We start from the raw sequence: 18,888 nt of genomic DNA, 5'->3' as shown, positions 1-18,888 counted from the left end.
TGAGCCAGATTCCACTGGTGTGCCAGACATTCTTGTAATGGACGCATTTGCAGTCTTGCATGTGGCACTATGAAGATGCAAGATGCCATCATGCCTATTAATCTCATGAACACTCTTGCTTGGAGAGACTGTTGGTGTTGAAAAGTTGAGACTAAGGCTTGAATGCTCTGTATCCTGGCTGGACTGGGATACGCTAGAGCTGTAGATGTGTTTATGGTAGCTCCTAGATACTGATGCACGTGCGAAGGCTCAAGGTGCGACTTTGTGTAGTTGAACGTAAACCCAAAGTCGTGCAACAATTGAATTATCGGTTGAGTGTGTTGTACACATTGGTGGAATGATTTGGCTTTTAGGAGCCAATCGTCCAGGTAAGGGAAGATGTGTATCTGTTGTCTTCTGAAATGTGCTGCTACTACTGCTAAGAACTTTGTGAACACCCGTGGAGCTGTTGTGACACCAAATGGAAGGACTTTGAACTGATAGTGCTGTCATTGTATTACAAACTGTATGTACTTCCTGTGAGCAGGATGTATTGGGATGTGAAAATAGGCGTCCTTCAGGTCTAGCGTTGAAAGGAAATCGCCTTGTTGCAATAGTGGGAGCACTTGTTGCAGAGTGATCATATGAAAATGATCTGATTGTATGTAATGGTTGAGGGGCCTGAAGGTCGAGAATTGGTCTCAGTGTCCCATCCTTTTTGAGAATTAGAAAATACAGCGAGTAAACCCCCATCCCCTGTTCCTCTAATGGGACTAGTTGAATAGCATCTTTTTTGTAGAAGTGCTAGGAGTCAGGTGGTCTGTAGACATAGGACGCTGCGTGGGTGGTATGTTTGGGGGGGTTGCTGTAAGTTCTAGGCAGTAGCCATGTTGGATAATCTGTCTCACCCACCTGTCCGTTGTGATGGAGTTCCAGACAGGCAGGAACTGTGTTAATCTGCCCCCCACAGGAGTGGAATGCTGTTGGGGGAGCAGAGGGAAGTCACTGTTTAGTTGAGGAGGAGGAGCAATTGTTGTTACCGCGACCTCTTCCCTTGTTATTATTGCCTCTGTATCCTCCCCTAAAATAGCGTTTGTTAGAGGATGTTTGTGTTTGAGTCTTGAAAGATGTTGTTGTGTCTGCTACAGTTTGCTTGGAGCCTCCTCTATAAAAGGAGCAACGAAAAGAACCTCTAGTCTGTGTGGACTGCAGAGCTCCCATTGACTTTGCTGTGTCTTTTCATTTTCTCCAGTGTAGTGTCTACTTCTGGACCAAATAACTGGTTTTGGTTAAAAGGCTGGTTCAAAATTGTAGTTTGCACCTCTTGTTTGAACCCAGAAATGCGGAGCCATGCATGTCTTCTGAGTATTACGCTAGTATTTACAGCCCTAGCAGCTGTGTCTGCGACATCTAGTGCACATTTGATTGAGGCATTTGAAATTAATTTGCCTTCTTGAATGAGCTCAGTTGCCTGATCTTTATATTGATCTAGGAGGTGTTGTAGTAGTGTCTCCAATTGATCGTAATGAGCTCTGTCATAACGTGAGAGAAGGGCTTGTGTATTCGCAATGCGCCATATATTTGTAGCTTGTGCAGCTATCCTTTTACCTGACGCATCAATAAGTTTGGATTCCTTGTCAGGTGGGGGCGTTTCACCATAAGTCTGAATTTGCTCTTTTTCTTGCATTGGACACCACTAAAGAGTCTAGAGGAGGATGTCTCTTAATATAGGTGGGTGCAGGCCTATTATTTCTTCTCTATTCTTGGATTCAGTACCTTAGCACGTACAGGATCTTTGAATATCTCTGGAGCGTGCTTAATGACTTCTTTGATCATGGGAAGAATTTGAGTGGATCTGTGTGATGGCTCAAAAGTATCCAACAGAAAATCCTCCTCAATGTCATCAGAATGCATTGTAACATTGTGGTAGAGAGCAGCTCTGTGTAAAAGGTGATTAAAGCCAATGCTGTCCTCTGGAGGAGAAGGCTTTGATGGGTATAGCTGTGGATCCGGGACATCAGGCACATTATGTGGTGGAAGAGTATAGATATCCTCATCTAAAGGATATGTGTTTGGGTCTGCATGTGGATCCTCCCCACCACCTAAATCATACTCATCAGTCTGTGGTGAATGTGAGGATGCAGGAGAGGGTACAGGAGAGATTTGAGGTGAAATGTAAGGAGGGATAGGAGAGGAAGGCGATACAGGAGAGGGAGGGTGCATAGGGGAAGTTGCACAGTCCTTCTTGGCAGGCACCACAGGTGGAGGTGGTGTTTCTGCTGATCTCTTTTTATGCGGTATAGCAACTACATGTCCAGTCTTTGGGTTTATGTAGATCCTATTGTTTAGGATCTGGTCTGTACAATTCTTCCTCTTCTTCCTCTACAACCTTTTTCGGCGTCTATTTTTTCGGTTCCGACAAAGGTTGTTTTTGTCGTTTTGCCTTGGGGGGTGTTACAGCGTCCTGTGGCAAAGTTCTTGGTGCCGAAGGTGTTGCTTTCGGCTTGGCAGGCGTGTCCGAGGGCTTAGGAACCTCGGAATCAGGCTTTGCAGGTGTTGTCACCGGAACGGGAGTCTTCGGAGTGGAAGGTGGCCTCGCCGGCTTTGAGGCGTCGGCCACTGACTTTCCATCGTTAGCTTTGGAAGTCGACTGCTTCGGAGCCGGAGCTTCTTTCGGTCCCACTTTAGGCTGCGGTGCCGAAGTATCTTTTGATTTCTGTACGGAAGGGTCTTTCGGTGCCGAAGGGTCTTTCGCTTTTGGCGTCAAAGAATCTTTCGGTGCCGAAGAGTCTTTTGCCTTCGGTGCCGAAGGATCTTTGGACTTCGGTGCCGATGGAGGTGGTGGAATCAGCACGTGTGGTTTGCTCGGTGCCGAAGCACCTGAAGGCGTAGTTGTGTTCCTCGGAGCCGAGCTCGAAGTCTGGGCTTTAGGAGGGAGCACTTGGTCTCGACTGGGCCCCTTGGGCGGAGTGCTGACCTTCGCCTTTGGCTTGGGCAGTGTATGCGGGGCAGCTGCAGAGGTACTCACGGGTTGACGGGATGGAATAGAGTCATCAGAGTCCTCTGCCTCCGAGATTATCTGGAGATCCGGCGGATCTTCTCTGGAACAAGCGGAACCTCGTCATCGAAGATATTCTCCGGGGCTGATGCTGATCTCCCCATCTTGTGTCGACGGGCCCTCCGATCTCGGATGGTCTTCTTTGATCGGAAGGACGCACAAGCTGTGCCGGTCAACTCGTTGTGATCCGGCGATAGACAGAGGTTGCAAACCTCGTGATGATCGCTATGCGGGAATTTTGCCTGGCATTTCGGGCATTTCTTGAACTGAGTTCTTTCCATGTGGTGTAGGCCACATGGCATAGATCGGCTCAGCGGCCCGCGTCGATGAACCAAAATCGAGGTGATGGCGTCGAAAGTTGTATAGTCGTCATCGATATTGTTTGTCGGAAGTTTTTGTGCTTCAAAGTTGCTGGAAAAGTTTTTCTAGCCGGAGCGGAGAAACTTTCTTCCGAACCCAGTGGCGGGAAAAAACAATCTAAGAATGGAGCCGATGCCCATGCGCAGAATTATTCAAGGGAGGAGTCACCTATATCGTGACTACAAAGACTTCTCCAAGAAGACAACAACCTGCAATCATCCGAGCCCAACACCAGGTGGCGATCGAATGCATAGTGCACGATCTGCAGCTCCTATGCCTCGAACAGTGATGTCTCCTTAGACAGAGTAATAGGCCAAGGGCCTCACCTTAGTAACGTACCCATGTCCTTGTAAAAAGAACCAAACTTTGGAGTAGAGCCAATCAGCTATCACCACTCTCTGAAACCTTCCTGGAAGGAGCTCTAGTCCCTCAGATTTTCTACCACACGTCGTGCTAAGGGAGTCTCCTCTGAGCTCTGCTCAGCTTTACTCATTTTCTGGATTTCCAGTGTTTTACTTCATACATGGATATTACTTACTAAGGGGAGTCCCTTGACCTATTCCTCTATATGTCTAAGGAGACATTACTTTATTTATGTACCGGGGACTCCCATCCAGACGACGGGGAATGATTCAGGCATGAGAATCTATGAAAGATACCCGAATACTGGATAATTGAATAGGCTTTTTAGGCTTTTTAGTAAAATAGCAGGTAAGTAACTTTTTAGATTACTAGGCTAACAGAGTAGTATACCTAGGTACTACTCTGGAACACTTCATGAAAACAAGTAAAATAGTTTTTGTTAGATTATGCAATTTTAAAGAATTTCTTTAGTGTCTCAAACTTTTCACAGAAAAACAGTCAATGTAATCCTATGGTGAAAATCGTGTTATCAGTTTTGAGGTAGCTATTTAGTAGTGGGAGTTGAGGTCCTGGGGGTAGACTGAGGGATGCACTCTTGTTACACCCTCAGCGGCACTAGGGCGGCCTGGTGCAGAGTGCTGAGGCCCAATGTTATCCAATGGGGGATAGGGGTGTGGGAAGGTGGCCTGATATGCAGTGGTCACTATTCTAGTGAACACTATGTATCAGTCCAGCAACCCTTATTGATGATTGGTTGTAAGTCAACCTTATTGACCAGCTATCCTAGTAGCGTGGATACGAGCAGTCTAAGGCTAAAGACTCGAGAGGGCGTGTTAAGCCAGCTGTTATACCACACATATACCCCTTGAATACCCAGTGAAAGGACACCACACAAGTGTTATGAAAATAAACAAGATATTTATTAAGAATCACAACAGCCCTGTACTCTTTATGAGGACAGGGTACTAAGCACAAACCAAAACTCTTACGAAAATACTTAAGTTAGCACAGTATATACAAATGCCCGAGGGGCACGGAAAACCATATACTCTGAAAGTGGAATGCGAAATTACTAGCAGGTAAGTACAGTACTAATAGCCTTTGGAATCGCTAGGACTTGACTATAGAATCGTTAGATTACTTCAAGGAGACCCAGGGGACTCGGGTGCAGAGTGTGCACTCTCACGCGTGATGCGGGACAAAGTCTATGGTAGCTAGTAATGACAAAGTTAGTGTTCTCGGGCGAACCCGACCTGGTAGGAGGAAAACGAAAGTGGATTCTGACCCTTGGATAGTGAGGCTATGCTGGGGCACCGAAATGCCGAAGTTACCTAGCCCAGGGGCTGCATAGGTCTCAAAAGACGTCGGGAATCCTCGTAGACGGACCAGGAGCCTGGAAGAAAGAAGTTGCTGGCAGGCGACCAGTGAAGAAAGTTCGATGGATCCAAGCCTGGATCGAAGGAAGATGACACCTGAAAGCAGAGGGGACCAAGTTCGAGACTACTAGCCAGTAGTCAGTGGGCACCAGGAGGGCACCGGATGGTAGCCACCTCGACAAGGTGAGTGGGTGACGCTGTGCTCGCAGATCTCACGGACCAGGAGGCGTTGTCGGCGACCAGGATGGAGGAGCGAGCTGTCCCACGATGGATGAAGCTGTCGGCGTCGCTGGACCCAGGATTGGGCAACAAAGCCTTGGCAAATTCAAGCCCACGCGGTGGACTCAAAATGGCGTCTGGAGTGGACCAGGAGGGTCCGGGGTGCCTCTCTTGAAGAAGGAAGCAAGGGCCAGTCTGGAGCAACCAGACCAGCAGCAGTGATGTCATCGGGCGTCGTGAAGAAGGCCACAAGCCAGCCGGCTAGTAGCCACACAGCGCGGTGAGCACGCAAAAGCAGAAGGGCCCCACGCAGATCGTGGAGATGCTGGAGGGCTGATCTTCGGTGCTGGAGCTGCTCAGGGTTGGGGCTTCTCGGACCCCAAAGCACTCACCAGTGGAGCACACGGTGGGCTTGTTACAAAGAAGTCGTGCAGTCTTGGCGATCGTCGGTCCCTCGAGGTCTCGTCGCACTCACGGTTCTCAGCTTTGCTGTAGAGGTGAGTAGAGGTCAGAGGTGCCAGGGAAGCCGGGTCTCGTCGAGCTGGGTCGTCGGATTCGTGAAGAAGGACTTGCAGCAAACCGCAGTGTTCTTAGGATGGTGCCCGCCTGATGCAGGGTGACTACTCCTTAGCCACAAGGGAGAATCTTGAAGAAATCTTGATGTCCTTTCGCAGAAAGTCGTGTCTTGATTCCAAAGATGATCTAATTTGAACAGGGGGCCCGCTCCCATCTTTATACTAAAAAAGGGGGCTGACCCGGTGACTAGGTCCTGCCTATGGGTGGGACTAGGGGGGGGGTGGTTACACCCCTCTGCCATGCCGGACTTTCCCCAGGCAAGGGGCTGGTGTGCCCCTGGAACTGGTTCTGACCGGCCTATGCGTAGTGAGCACCGGGGTGCCACTCAGCAGTCACCTTCCTGTAAAGCCCTGCCTACCCAGGATACACAAAGCCATGTCTGGGACGGTGCTAGCACCGCCCCTGACAGGAAACCCTTTGTCCAGGCTCCTCTCGCTGGAAGGACTCCCAGCTGCAGGGGGTCAGACTCGTGTCTGTGGTGGCAGCATCCATTTTGTGGAGCTGAGGCTTCGTTTAACTTTAACCGGGGTTCACAGTTACATACATGTCGTGTCCCTCTAGAAGGGTGGAATGCTAACCCCGTCGCCAGAATTGGCGAGGGGTTAGTATTCCAATTCGTATGACACCTTACTCGACATGTTTTGATAAAGCAATACCAAAGATAGCATTTAACCGCGAGGATTATAATGCACTGAAGAGTATATGGTATGCGATATCATGGAACAGCTATTAGGACTTGGTTCCGCAAGCTGCAGACAGGCTCAGCTCATGCCAGAGCACCATCTCACACGATTCCAAGCACTCTGCCTTCAGGATTGTCAAGGCCTGCCATAGGAGTGACTGATAGGAATCTGTGTGTCCATTTTAGGGTTAGATATAGGTATACTATATCTATAGCAAAGGGTGATTACACGACTTTGCCCCAGCTGTCATGCAGCTAGTTGTGTCAAATTTAGGAGGCCAGCCAGGGGTGGCATAATACATGCTTCAGCCCCTGGTAGGCCCTGGGTACACCTATGCCCTGAGTTACAGGGTCTGATAAGGTGGCCCAGTCCCGATTGGAAATGTACCTAGGGTACATGGAATCCATTTTAAAGAGAGAGCAGTAGGCCTGGGGTCCTGTTTGGCAGGATCCCAGGTCGACTATGTCAAAAACCAGCTAAAACACAGGGCAAAAAGTTGGGGGCAACCATAGTCAGGATGTACCTTCCTACAAGGGGCCTCTGGTTGGTGGCTGCTGACGAGCAGGCCACTCTGTTGTGGGAGCAAAGCTCCTGGACTTTAGCTCAGGGCAAAGGGGGAACAAATTAGTACCAATGGTGCACCCTCAGCGGCACTAGGGCGGCCGGGTGCAGGGTGCTGTTTCTTAGTCAAATGCCCTTTTTTCAATGGAGAACCTCCGGTTTGGGGACGAAGGTATTATGGGTGCAGCCACCACTTCGAGAGGTAAGTTGGGAAGTTAGGGGTTGGTTAGGCACAGTCAGTTTGGGCACACAAGGCCGTGGGGTGTCGGGTGCAGGGATGCCTTTTGGGGTCGGATCTTCTTACCAGTTCTTGGTCGCGGTTAGAGGGGCCTCAAGGATTTAGACTGCAGGTGTCGGCTTGAGGCAGGTCAGGGGTCGCCGGATCTCTGGTCAGGATCGCTGGGCTGACCTCCTCGTGGTTTGCCCACTCGAGCTCGGGCCGTGGATGGCAGGTGCAGCGTCGTGCGATTCGTGGATTCGTGCCAAGGCCGGAAGTTGCAGATGAACAAACCCGGTGTTCACTGGAGACAAAGTCTTTGTGGATGAGCGCAGGCAGGTCCTCAGGTGTTTTGGAGGTTGCTGGCTGCAGGACACACCGGGATTTCGCAGGAGCAGGTTCGAGGGGGAGACAAGCGGGTAGGGATGGGGCCAAGTCAGTGGACATCTCCCTCTTTTTAGCTGCTGCAAGGCTGTTCGGTCCTCCTTGTAGTTTCTTCTGGTCGGAGGAAGCATAGTTCAGGGGTGCCCCTAATTACTAGACGTGGAGGCATTACAGGTAAGTAAAAGTCAGGGACCATTTGGTCACTTCCCTGTGGTGGGTACACCCTCTATTATCCCACCCTCCAGTGGGAGGAGGGCATGAGCCTGTCCCTGGTTGGCTAAGTTTCCCCCCCCCTCCCCCTCCCCTTCCCCATCTTCAAGATGACGTGGACTGAGTTGTGCTTCAGCTCACCTCTCCCACCTGATGGGTGGAGTTGGCAGAGTTGGACACACCTCTCTTCCTCACTTGTTTTTCCCACCGGTTCTCCCGCCCAAAGTGGGGGTCAGAACCAGTGGGGACCAGTTGCTGAGAGCAGCAATTGGCCTGGGGAAGCTCACAAAGGCAGCAGCCACCTACCCTACCTTCCAAGGAAAAGACTGTCACTCAAACACCAGGTTTGTTCACTCACAGGCTCTGGCCAAATTTGCAAGTCTGCACCAGTCGCCTACTGCCAGAGTTCGAGAGGCCCAACACCATGAGGAGGTCTCCCCGGCTCTCGGACCTGCCTCGATTCCAAACGACACCTGCAGCCTCTTTCTGGAGACTCCCTGCCCAACCCTCTTACCCCCCCTCCCCCCACCCCCCACCCGCGACCGGAGCTGGCAAGAGAAAACAGGCACCTAAAGACACCCCTGCACCCGAAGCCCCACGGCCTCGGGAGGCCTAAACGACGGTTTCCCAGCATCCCAACTTAAATTTCCAACCGGTGGCCACCTCCAGAAGATTTGTCCGGAGCCTGTAGTCTTTGTTGAAACCGGATAATCCCCATTGCAATCAACAGGGCACCCAACGCCAAACCAGCACCCTGTACCACTGCACTTTTTGTGCTAAACAGGATCCCCCTTTGCCCTGAGCCCAACACCAAGAGCATTGCTCCCACAACCCAGTGGCCAGCTCAAAAGCAGCCAACAACCGGAGGCCCCCTATTCCTCATTGGATAACATTGGGCCTCAGCACTCTGCACCCAACCGCCCTAATGCCGCTAAGGGTGTAACAAGAGTGCATCCTTGACCCTGGCAGATCCCTCGTTCTTACCGCAGAAACTCAATCTTAAAGACCGAGTACTTACCTGGTAACCATTAACTTAATTTCTGTCCGCAGGAACCTATTGACCGTTTTTCTCTGAAAAAAATTCTACGTGTGGAGTTGATTTGTATGGAAACCTGCAAAAGTACAATTGTGCAAAACAGTTTTTACTTACTGTTTCTCCGGGAAATGTCCCAGTGTGATGTCTAGGCATATCACACGGAGTAGAAAAAGTAATCTAATAAGTAACTAAAAGGTCATCTGTACAGTATTTCAATACCTTGACTTACCTGTATTTCAAATAACAGCATTTTGAACTTGCATTTACTTGTAAACATTGCATAATATTTTGCAAAGCATTTATTTCACTTACCTGTGCCAGTCTTGGCTGGTTTCTAGCAATAAAATAACAATACTATTTTTGATACAAAAAAAATTGGTCTGAGTTCAGTTTTGGAGTGCGACACATTTGCTGCTGAGTGGGTACAACAAATGCTTAACACTACCCTCTAATAAAGCCTTACTGCTCGCCCACACTACCACAAATAAAGAGTAAGGTGCTATCTACTTTTACCTCTGCCTACCTTTGGGGGCCACTGGACTGTGCACACTATACCTCACTCTGGTATAGTATATACAGAGCCAGCTTTCTACAACAGTTGATTGCGCACCGAGGGGAACCCGAAAGATGGTTTTGAACCCGAGGGCAGCAATACACGCCCGAACCCGATGGCGGAAAAAAAAACTATTTAACAATTGAGTTGATGCCCATGTGCATTATCACCGGAACTCGTGCCTAGGAAAGACTTCTTAGAAGAACACCAACTTGCAAACATTTGGACCCAACATAGATGGCAGGAGTATGCAAAGCACGTGTATCTACAGCACACATGCCTCAAACACATGTCTCATGGTGGCAGGGTGGTGTTTACCAGTCAGAGACCCCACCAGAGGCTGGTCGTTTTTCAGGGGGAATCTCTGAGATGCCCTCTAAGTGCATGGTATAATAAATCCCACATTGGCTTCAGTGATTAGTTTACTACCAAACTTCCCAGAATTCAGTAAAGCCGTTATGGTGCTGTTCACAAGTGGTATAGTGCACCCAGTTAGAGGGGTGTCTTACCTATACCATAGGCAGTGGATTGCAGGCATGGCACACAGGGATGTGTGCCATGCCAACTTCACTTTTCTCTGCACCAAAAGAGTGAGTGAGTGAGTGTGTGTGTGTGTGTGTGTGTGTGTGTGTGTGTGTGTGTGTGTGTGTGTGTGTGTGTGTGTGTGTGTGTGTGTGTGTGTGTGTGTGTGTGTGTGTGTGTGTGTGTGTGTGTGTGTGTGTGTGTGTGTGTGTGTGTGTGTGTGTGTGTGTGTGTGTGTGTGTGTGTGTGTGTGTGTGTGTGTGTGTGTGTGTGTGTGTGTGTGTGCAGGTGTGCGTGTGCGCGCGTGTGAAGGTACATCACCCCTAAGGGTTGCACTATATGTGCTGCAGCCTTTAGAGAGCACAGTGCCATTTTACAAGGGACTTACATGTGACCAGAAAGGTGCCAATTGGGGGGTATCAAGGTAGAATTTTGGGAAAGAACCCAGGCCCTGCGAACAGGATTGGCAGGGACCCAGGGCACATCAAGTCAAAGTGCATTACAAAAATGACAAAAAGTGTGAGAGGGAGATCAGTACTGGAACAGAAACCAATCTTCCTACACTCGTCACACAAAGGGCACTACCAAGTAGCCTAGGATCTCCAAAAAAGGCCTCATGCAGATGACAATTTTCAATGATTTTTTTAAGATTTAAATGCCTGAATGTTTCTGTTTCGGAGGGCTGGAGTAGACTTCAATCCTATTACTAATGTCACAATTTCTTAATTTTAAAAAATAAATAACTTTGTAGGGTACATTATTTTCTGGTCTTCACAACAAATATTTCAGAAGCCCAAAAGGGAAAGATGCAGCTTTCAGGGACATGCATCCTAAAACAACCTGACCTCCGCCACACTACAGCACTCCACCAAACACGCAACAAGATGCTCTAGTAACATGAGGCTCCAAAGAAAAAGGACGACATCAGGAACAAACAGAATACTAAGGGAGAAAATTCAACAACAGTAGATTCAGATGCCGTCAACACATTTCACTGAAGACAAAGCCAAAAATAAAACAAACCTGATTAAAATAAATAAAAAATACATACCCAGCGAGATTCCTTCGGGAAACTCATCTTGTAGATCAAAGAGTTCGCCAAAAGCGTGTAGAAACTCCAACACCATTAGGGCATCGCCAAAACACTCTGGAGGCAGGCGAGTCTTCACCGGAGTGGGGGCAGGCAGCTCCTACATTAAAAACATGGACAAGCTGATAAATACATGATCCCTCTAGAAAGGCCTGCAATGCAAATCCTGGTTCCGCTCCACTTGAAATTCATTACTTGCACTGCCTTCACTTTGACTTAAATAAAAGGAGAATAGTTCACAATGTACATAAGAACAATAGTTATTTTAGATCTAAATGAAACTCGTTTAATTAGGTAAAAAACTGAGTTAGCTTTACAGTTGGGTAACAGTAGGTTAGTTTTAAATAATCAATAAGGGAGTGTTTCACAAACTGTGGGTCACAAAACTCCAAACATTAAATAAAGATGCTTTTAAATTCTGTAATTACTTTCTCACATTTGCTGCACTTCAAAGGCAAGGGATAAATATCAGGATATGTTTTCTGCTATTTACTTTTTTAACATGGGCACTGGTGTTAACAAACTCCCGCCTTTTTCAGTCAGACAAATGAATGTAAAGTGAATGTCAATCTTTTTGGGGAAAATGAAATGTGAACGGAAAGGCTGCAGGATGTAATTTATTTGCAACAAAATGAAAATGAACTGTACACACATTCATGAAACCAAAAAATAGGACTTTAACTCTGAAGTTTGATGAAAGATTTTAAATGGATCAGGACAAATAAGACACTTTACTTGGTGATGCACAAAAAATAAATATTCACAGAAACCTGATTTTACACGTTATCATTTGAATTAAATAATTTTATTCATGACCATTTCAATGTGTGCTAACTAAATGACAACGTGCTATCAAACAAAGCTTTAGTTACACTTAAAAAACTTGTCTCATTAAAGCAGAGCTTTTCATTTGACTAAAACTTTGCTAGCAATAGTTTAATTTGCAAAAAATCTAACTCGCTGAGCATAGCCAGCTAAGGTTCGTCAAGATACATTTCTTGCAGTTCCGAGCATGGGGAACAATAGTTATAACGGACGTGCAGGCAGAAGACAAAAAGGAAATAAGTGTCCCAACAGTAATGAAAACGCTACTTATCCTGTAAGCATTTGTTTATAGAGTGTAGTACTGTAGATTCACGAGCTTTGCATACCCCTGCCATCGAGTGTTAGGCTAGGACGTTGCAACGTGTATTCCTTCAAAGAAGTCTTTCGAGTCACGAGGTAAGGTGCACCTGTACACTCGATTGGTGATCCGGATCTGCACCGGCTCAATTATTAGATGGTTTTTCATACACATGGGGAAGCAAGCAAGACAGTGTGGCGACCAGGCGAAAATTTGTGTGGAAAAAGAAAAGGCATATAAAACAACCATTGGCTCCCACGGTGGAGTGTGGGAGCATGTGAATCTAAAGCAGTATATGCTACGAACAGGCATTTACAGGGTAACATTTTGTACATAGGATGTGACGCTGTAGATGCAAAAGCTCTAAAAAGACTGGATAACAGTACTCTCCTAACCATCGATTAAACCAGTGGATGGTAGAGAGGTTTGAAACCGTCTTTAGGACAGGTTGACCAACCCTGGCCTGTTGGCAAGTTAGGATATTTGCACAACAGTCTCTGGTGAAGGTATGTGGATCCACCTGGAAGAGCCGCTCCTAGAAACTGAGTGGAATTTGAGAGTGTATGAAGCTGGTTCTTTATGAAATAGATCAAGAACCTGACATGCCTTGTAAAGAGTCCAGGGGTTCCCTTATGAGTGGACAGGAGCTTGCTACACAATCGCAAAGTGCTCTATTAGGGGGTAGTGCGGTCGAGCAGCCTTAGGCTTAACCGAGAGGAGTGCAAGACATCTGCAAATGCACACAATCAATAAATGACGGCTCCAGGAGAGCCACACCAATATATAGAAATAGCAGCCATCTTTAGAACTGTTTAGGCATCAGAGAAAATGTGTTCAGTGAAGGCAGCAGTTCTCCCAGGGGTTTCAGAGGTCACTGGCGGCAAGACAGGTTGCAGGGTCGTCAAAGCTCAAGACAGGGGAGTAAAGCTGGGGCGAAGGCAGTTGTCTTCTGTCTACTTTCCAGGTCTTGGGGAGCAACCTAAATGCTAGTTTTAGGGGCCTAGCAGGTAGGGTCAATGAGCACCTTAACTGGGTGGCTACACCCTCTATTATGCCACCCTCTTGTAAGAGGGGAGCACAGACATAGCTCTGATTGGAGGGGCCTCACCATCTTCAAGATGGCAGGGACTGAAAAATGTGCTGTACCTCACCTGGGGGTGGGTGTAGTGTGTGTGTCTAGTGTGTGTGTGTGTGTGTAGTGTGTGTGTGTGTGTGTAGTGTGTGTGTGTAGTGAGTGTGGTGTGTGGTGTGTGTGTGGTGTGTGGTGTGTGTGGTGTGTGTGGTGTGTGGTGTGTGTGGTGTGTGTGGTGTGTGTGGTGTGTGGTGTGTGGTGTGTGTGTGTTGTGTGTGTGTGTAGTGTGTGTGTGTAGTGTGTGTGTGTAGTGTGTGTGTGTAGTGTGTGTGTGTAGTGTGTGTGTGTAGTGTGTGTGTGTGTAGTGTGTGTGTAGTGTGTGTGTAGTGTTTGCGTGTAGTGTGTGTGTGTGTAGTGTGTGTAGTGTGTGTGTAGTGTGTGTGTGTATGTATGTGTGTGTATGTATGTGTGTGTGTGTATGTATGTGTGTGTGTGTATGTATGTGAGTACATCAGAGCTATTGACTGCGGAGCGCAGAAAACAACACGAGAAAACAGGGGTAAATACCTGTTCCACGCCACGCCATAGCATTGCCCAGGAGGAACCAGCGAACGGAGACCGGAGACCGCGAGCACCAGGCACGCCACCGCCGCTCCGGGACTACAGGTCCCGGCAGTCTTTGCGGCGGAGGCGCGTTCCCTGACGCCGATCCAAGGCGCCAGGAGGGGCGTACAAAATCAATCAGCCCTCGGTGTAGCGGGGGGAGTACATCAGAGCTATTGACTGCGGAGCGCAGAAAACAACACGAGAAAACAGGGGTAAATACCTGTTCCACACCACGCCATAGCATTGCCCAGGAGGAACCAGCGAACGGAGACCGGAGACCGCGAGCACCAGGCACGCCACCGCCGCTCCGGGACTACAGGTCCCGGCAGTCTTTGCGGCGGAGGCGCGTTCCCTGACGCCGATCCAAGGCGCCAGGAGGGGCGTACAAAATCAATCAGCCCCCAGCTACGCGGGACGCGAGCGGGACGCCCGGGGCTAAGCCCGGGCAAAGGGCGGGCCCTCTGTGGCCCTCAGAGGCACGAAAAGGCCAGGCTAGGCCATTCCCATGACATCTTCCGGCTGATTACTAAGGTACTTTTCCCAGTCTGATATTTTGTTCAACATACTGCATTGTTGTTACTTGCCCGCCATTGTCCTGTCACTGACTGCCAGCCATATCACTTCCTTCCATTGATTTCTATCTAAATCCATCTGAGCTAAGCTTTCTGTAGGCTGTCTACAGCTACAGCCCCAATAATGGTGAAAAAACGGGTACCTGCCCCGGCTGAGACTGTGAATACTTTAGATTCATATCTCGTACAAGTGGTCAATGATATTAACAATAAGCGAAGGCAATCTTTAGGTTTGAGCCAATCACCTATCTTGCCGTCAGAAAGCCCCTCGACAAGCGTTTTAAGTACAGCGATATCTGAACTACCGCTAGAAAATCTTCCACTAAACCCAGCAGATTTGAACTCTCAAGATATCGGAACTGTGGATGAAGTTGATTCCGACCCTCGAATAGATAGACTAGATTTAATAGATTTATCAGATAATGCCATCAATGATTCAAACCATCAGATAGCTGTTACGGACGAACCCCTACAACCCCTGCAGCCCGCTACACGGGCTGTCAGGGCTTGTTGAAAATCTGCAGCTAAACGGGGGGGGAAAACATCTAGGTAGGAAAAAGGCCACTACCCCACCCCCTAGTCGGGTAGGGAAACACGTTGATCCTGATATTGATACTGAGTCAAGAAGTATTATTGATGATGACCTTTTTAACAGGATCCAAGATATGATAGACATCAAAATCAGGACTATAATTAAACCCCTGATCGGGAAACTGGATAAACTAACATCTGAGGTCAAAAAGTTGGGCGCGGTACATAGTAAGTTGGCTGACTAGGTTGAAAACTTATCTTCCCTCGTTACAAATCTAATACCCACAAATGTGGAGGTTACTCCAACTGAAAGTAATTCGCAACCCATCCAGCAAGGGCCGCTGCTTCCGCCTCCATTACCATTATTACCTGTATTTGGACAGGACGTAGACGCTGTAGACCCCCGTATTAGCACAACTGCCGCCACAGCGGGAACACATCAAGAGGATGTTTCAGCCCAATTTATCTTGGAAGCCTCTCCGGTAGTTCTGGTGCTGGCAAATGTCCCTGCTCTAACACAAGACAAAGTAGAGTCCAACCAGGATTTAAAAGACAAAGCGTTACATTGGCTCACTAATAATATGCATATGACAGAACAAGGGTTTGATAAGCTGGCAGGGGACATCGTCATGTCTAGGAGGGTATCGTGGATCGGCAGTAAGCCAAAAAAGTTTAAAGGGGATTGCGTTATTCTTAACTTTGCTAATGCTGAGGTCCTTCCAGACATTCTAAGCAACGTTTTCCCACCCCAACGTCGCAGTGGCTCTATAATTCCTCTCACCCTCAAGTTCTTCTTTGATGAGAATAAGTTTGTCACCTTACCCAAATTCCCCAATTATAATAGACATACTAATATTAGTAGATGGGGAGGGGGCCCCAGATTTCGACATCTTAATGACTGGTTTCAGCATATAGCACATCGGGAGCCAGGAAGATTCCATCGCCCAAATGAGTTAAACATCAGGCCTGTCTTGGCACAGGAGCCAAGAGGAAATGTTTGGGGTTCTGGCTTCCAGGGTTATGATCATAGCTCCCGGGGCTTCAGGCCAACACACTTGCAGAGAAACGATCAGTTCTTGACACATCCAAAAACCCCACAACCCATGTGGAACTCAGCTCCATATGGTCAGGGTCAGGTAGCTACTCCCTTTGAGTGGGGTTTTGGTACTGGCAATAGGTTTGCTCCTTTATCTGATTTAAATACCTGTGATTGACTTGAACCAGGAGTAGATCAAGAAAGGGAGGTGTCGAACGATCCATTACCAATAAGTGGTGGTCTGGTATCGCAACAAATAGCTGAAGGAGTATCAGAGGGCGTAAATGATTCAAGGTTACCCACTGACTCTTGTAAGATCATAAGCTGGAATGTAGCAGGTTTAAACGCCAAGCGTCAGGATCAAGCTTGGCTGAGCTTTGTCTCCAAATATCATATCATCGCCCTGCAAGAAACTTGGGACATATCTAACAACCTCTGGTGGGACGGGTTCACCAGCTTTACTAAACCTGCAGTCCCTAGCAGAGCGGGCAGAGCTAAAGGGGGTTTGGTGATTTTGTTTTCATTGGCTCTAAAAGGTAGCTATAGGCAGATCAGCTCTGATTCTGATAACATCTTAATGGTCGAAAGGGTGATCAGCAAAGATAGCAGGACATTATATGTCAACTTTTATAATTCTAGGAATAGCGAATACAGTGGCCGTAATATCGGTAGCTTGGATAATATTTTAAACACAGTATCACAGGATATCAACTTAGTTTTTGAGTTCATTTTATTAGGCGATTTTAATATTCATTTATGTAAATTAGCCTGCAAGGGTAGAGATGTCAACGAGGCCGATGACGCAGCCCTACAGGTGTAGGAAGGTACCTCCTGACTATGGTTGCCCCCAACTTTTTGCCCTGTGTTTTAGCTGGTTTTGGACATAGTCGACCTGGGACCCTGCCAATCAGGACCCCAGGCCTACTGCTCTCTCTTTAAAATGGATTCCATGTACCCTAGGTGCATTTACCAATTGGTACTGGGCCACCTTATCAGACCCTGTAACTCAGGGCATAGGTGTACCCAGGGCTGCCAGGGGCTGCAGCATGTATTATGCCACCCCTGGCTGGCCTCCTAAATTTTGACACAACTGGCTGCATGACAGCTGGGGCAAAGTCGTGTAATCACCCTTTGCTGTAGGTGTAGTATACCTATACCTAACCCTAAAATGGACACACAGATTCCTATCAGTCACTCCTATGGCAGGCCTTGACAATCCTGAAGGCAGAGTGCTTGGAATCGTGTGAGATGGTGCTCTGGCATGAGCTGAGCCTGTCTGCAGCTTGCGGAACCAAGTCCTAATAGCTGTTCCATGATATCGCATACCATATACTCTTAAGTGCATTATAATCCTCGCGGTTAAATGCTAACTTTGGTATTGCTTTATCAAAACATGTCGAGTAAGGTGTCATACGAATTGGAATACTAACCCCTCGCCAATTCTGGCGACGGGGTTAGCATTCCACCCTTCTAGAGGGACACGACATGTATGTAACTGTGAACCCCGGTTAAAGTTAACTAAAGCCTCAGCTCCACAAAATGGATGCTGCCACCACAGACACGAGTCTGACCCCCTGCTGCTGGGAGTCCTTCCAGCGAGGGAGGCCTGGACAAAGGGTTTCCTGTCCGGGGCGGTGCTAGCACCGTCCCAGACATGGTTTTGTGTATCCTGGGTAGGCAGGGCTTTTCAGGAAGGTGACTGCTGAGTGGCACCCCGGTGCTCACTACGCATAGGCCGGTCTGAACCAATTCCAGGGGCACACCAGCCCCTGGCCTGGGGAAGTCCGGCATGGCAGAGGGGTGTAACCACCCCCCTCCTAGTCCCACCCATAGGCAGGACCTAGTCACCGGGTCAGCCCCCTTTTTAAGTATAAAGATGGGAGCAGGCCCCCTGTTAAAATTAGATCTTTGGAATCAAGACACGACTTTCTGCGAAAGGACTTCAAGATTTCTTCCTCAAGATTCTCCCTTGTGGCTAAGGAGTAGTCACCCTGCATCCGCAGGCACCATCCTAAAGAACACTGCGGTCTGCTGCAAGTCCTTCATCACGAATCCGACGACCCAGCTCGACGAGACCCGGCTTCCCTGGCACCTCTGACCTCTACTCACCTCTACAGCCAAGCTGAGAACCGTGAGTGCGACGAGACCGAGGGGCCGACGATCGCCAAGACTGCACGACATCTTTACTGCAAGCCCACCGTGTCCTCCACGGGTGAGTGCTTTGGGGTCCGAGAAGACCCAACCCTGCGCAGCTCCAGCACCCAAGATCAGCCTCCCTGCATCTCCACGATCTGCGTGGGGCCCTTCTGCTGTTTGCTGTGCACCGCGTTGTTTGGCTACTAGCCGGCTGGCTTGTGGCCTTCTGAACGACGCCCGACGACATCACTGCTGCTGGTCTGGTTGCTCCAGACTGGCCCTTGCTTCCTTCTTGAAGAGAGGCACCCCGGACCCTCCTGGTCCACTCCAGACGCCATTTTAGGTCCACCGCGTGGGCTTGAATTTGCCAAGGCTTTGTTGCCCAATCCTGGGTCCAGCGACGCCGACAGCTTCTATCTTCGTGGGACAGCTCGATCCTCCTTCCTGGTCGCCGACAACGCCTCCTGGTCCGTGAGATCTCCGAGCCCAGCGTCACCCACACGCCTTGTCGAGGTGGCTACCATCCGGTGCCCTCCTGGTGCCCACTGACTACTGGCTAGTAGTCTCGAACTTGGTCCCCTCTGCTTTCAGGTGTCATCTTCCATCGATCCAGGCTTGGATCCAC

The 18,888-nt window shown here is 48.6% G+C and overlaps 1 protein-coding gene across 1 annotated transcript in view; it reads right to left on the bottom strand.

Annotated features, from left to right (window-relative positions):
• BAZ1A (bromodomain adjacent to zinc finger domain 1A) overlaps positions 1-18,888 on the bottom strand; it is a 510,573-nt gene that overhangs the window by 332,443 nt on the left and 159,242 nt on the right. Inside the window, exon 10 of the mRNA XM_086936946.1 lies at positions 11,149-11,287. Within this exon, the coding sequence (XP_086793072.1) occupies positions 11,149-11,287 (139 nt within the window). The remainder of the gene's footprint in view (positions 1-11,148; positions 11,288-18,888) is intronic.

The sequence above is a fragment of the Lissotriton vulgaris genome, chromosome 9, assembly GCF_964263255.1.
Source record: "Lissotriton vulgaris chromosome 9, aLisVul1.2, whole genome shotgun sequence".
Lineage (NCBI taxonomy): Eukaryota > Metazoa > Chordata > Amphibia > Caudata > Salamandridae > Lissotriton > Lissotriton vulgaris.
The sequence above is the reverse complement of the archived record's forward strand: the minus strand, read 5'-3'. Positions and strand labels throughout refer to the sequence as shown.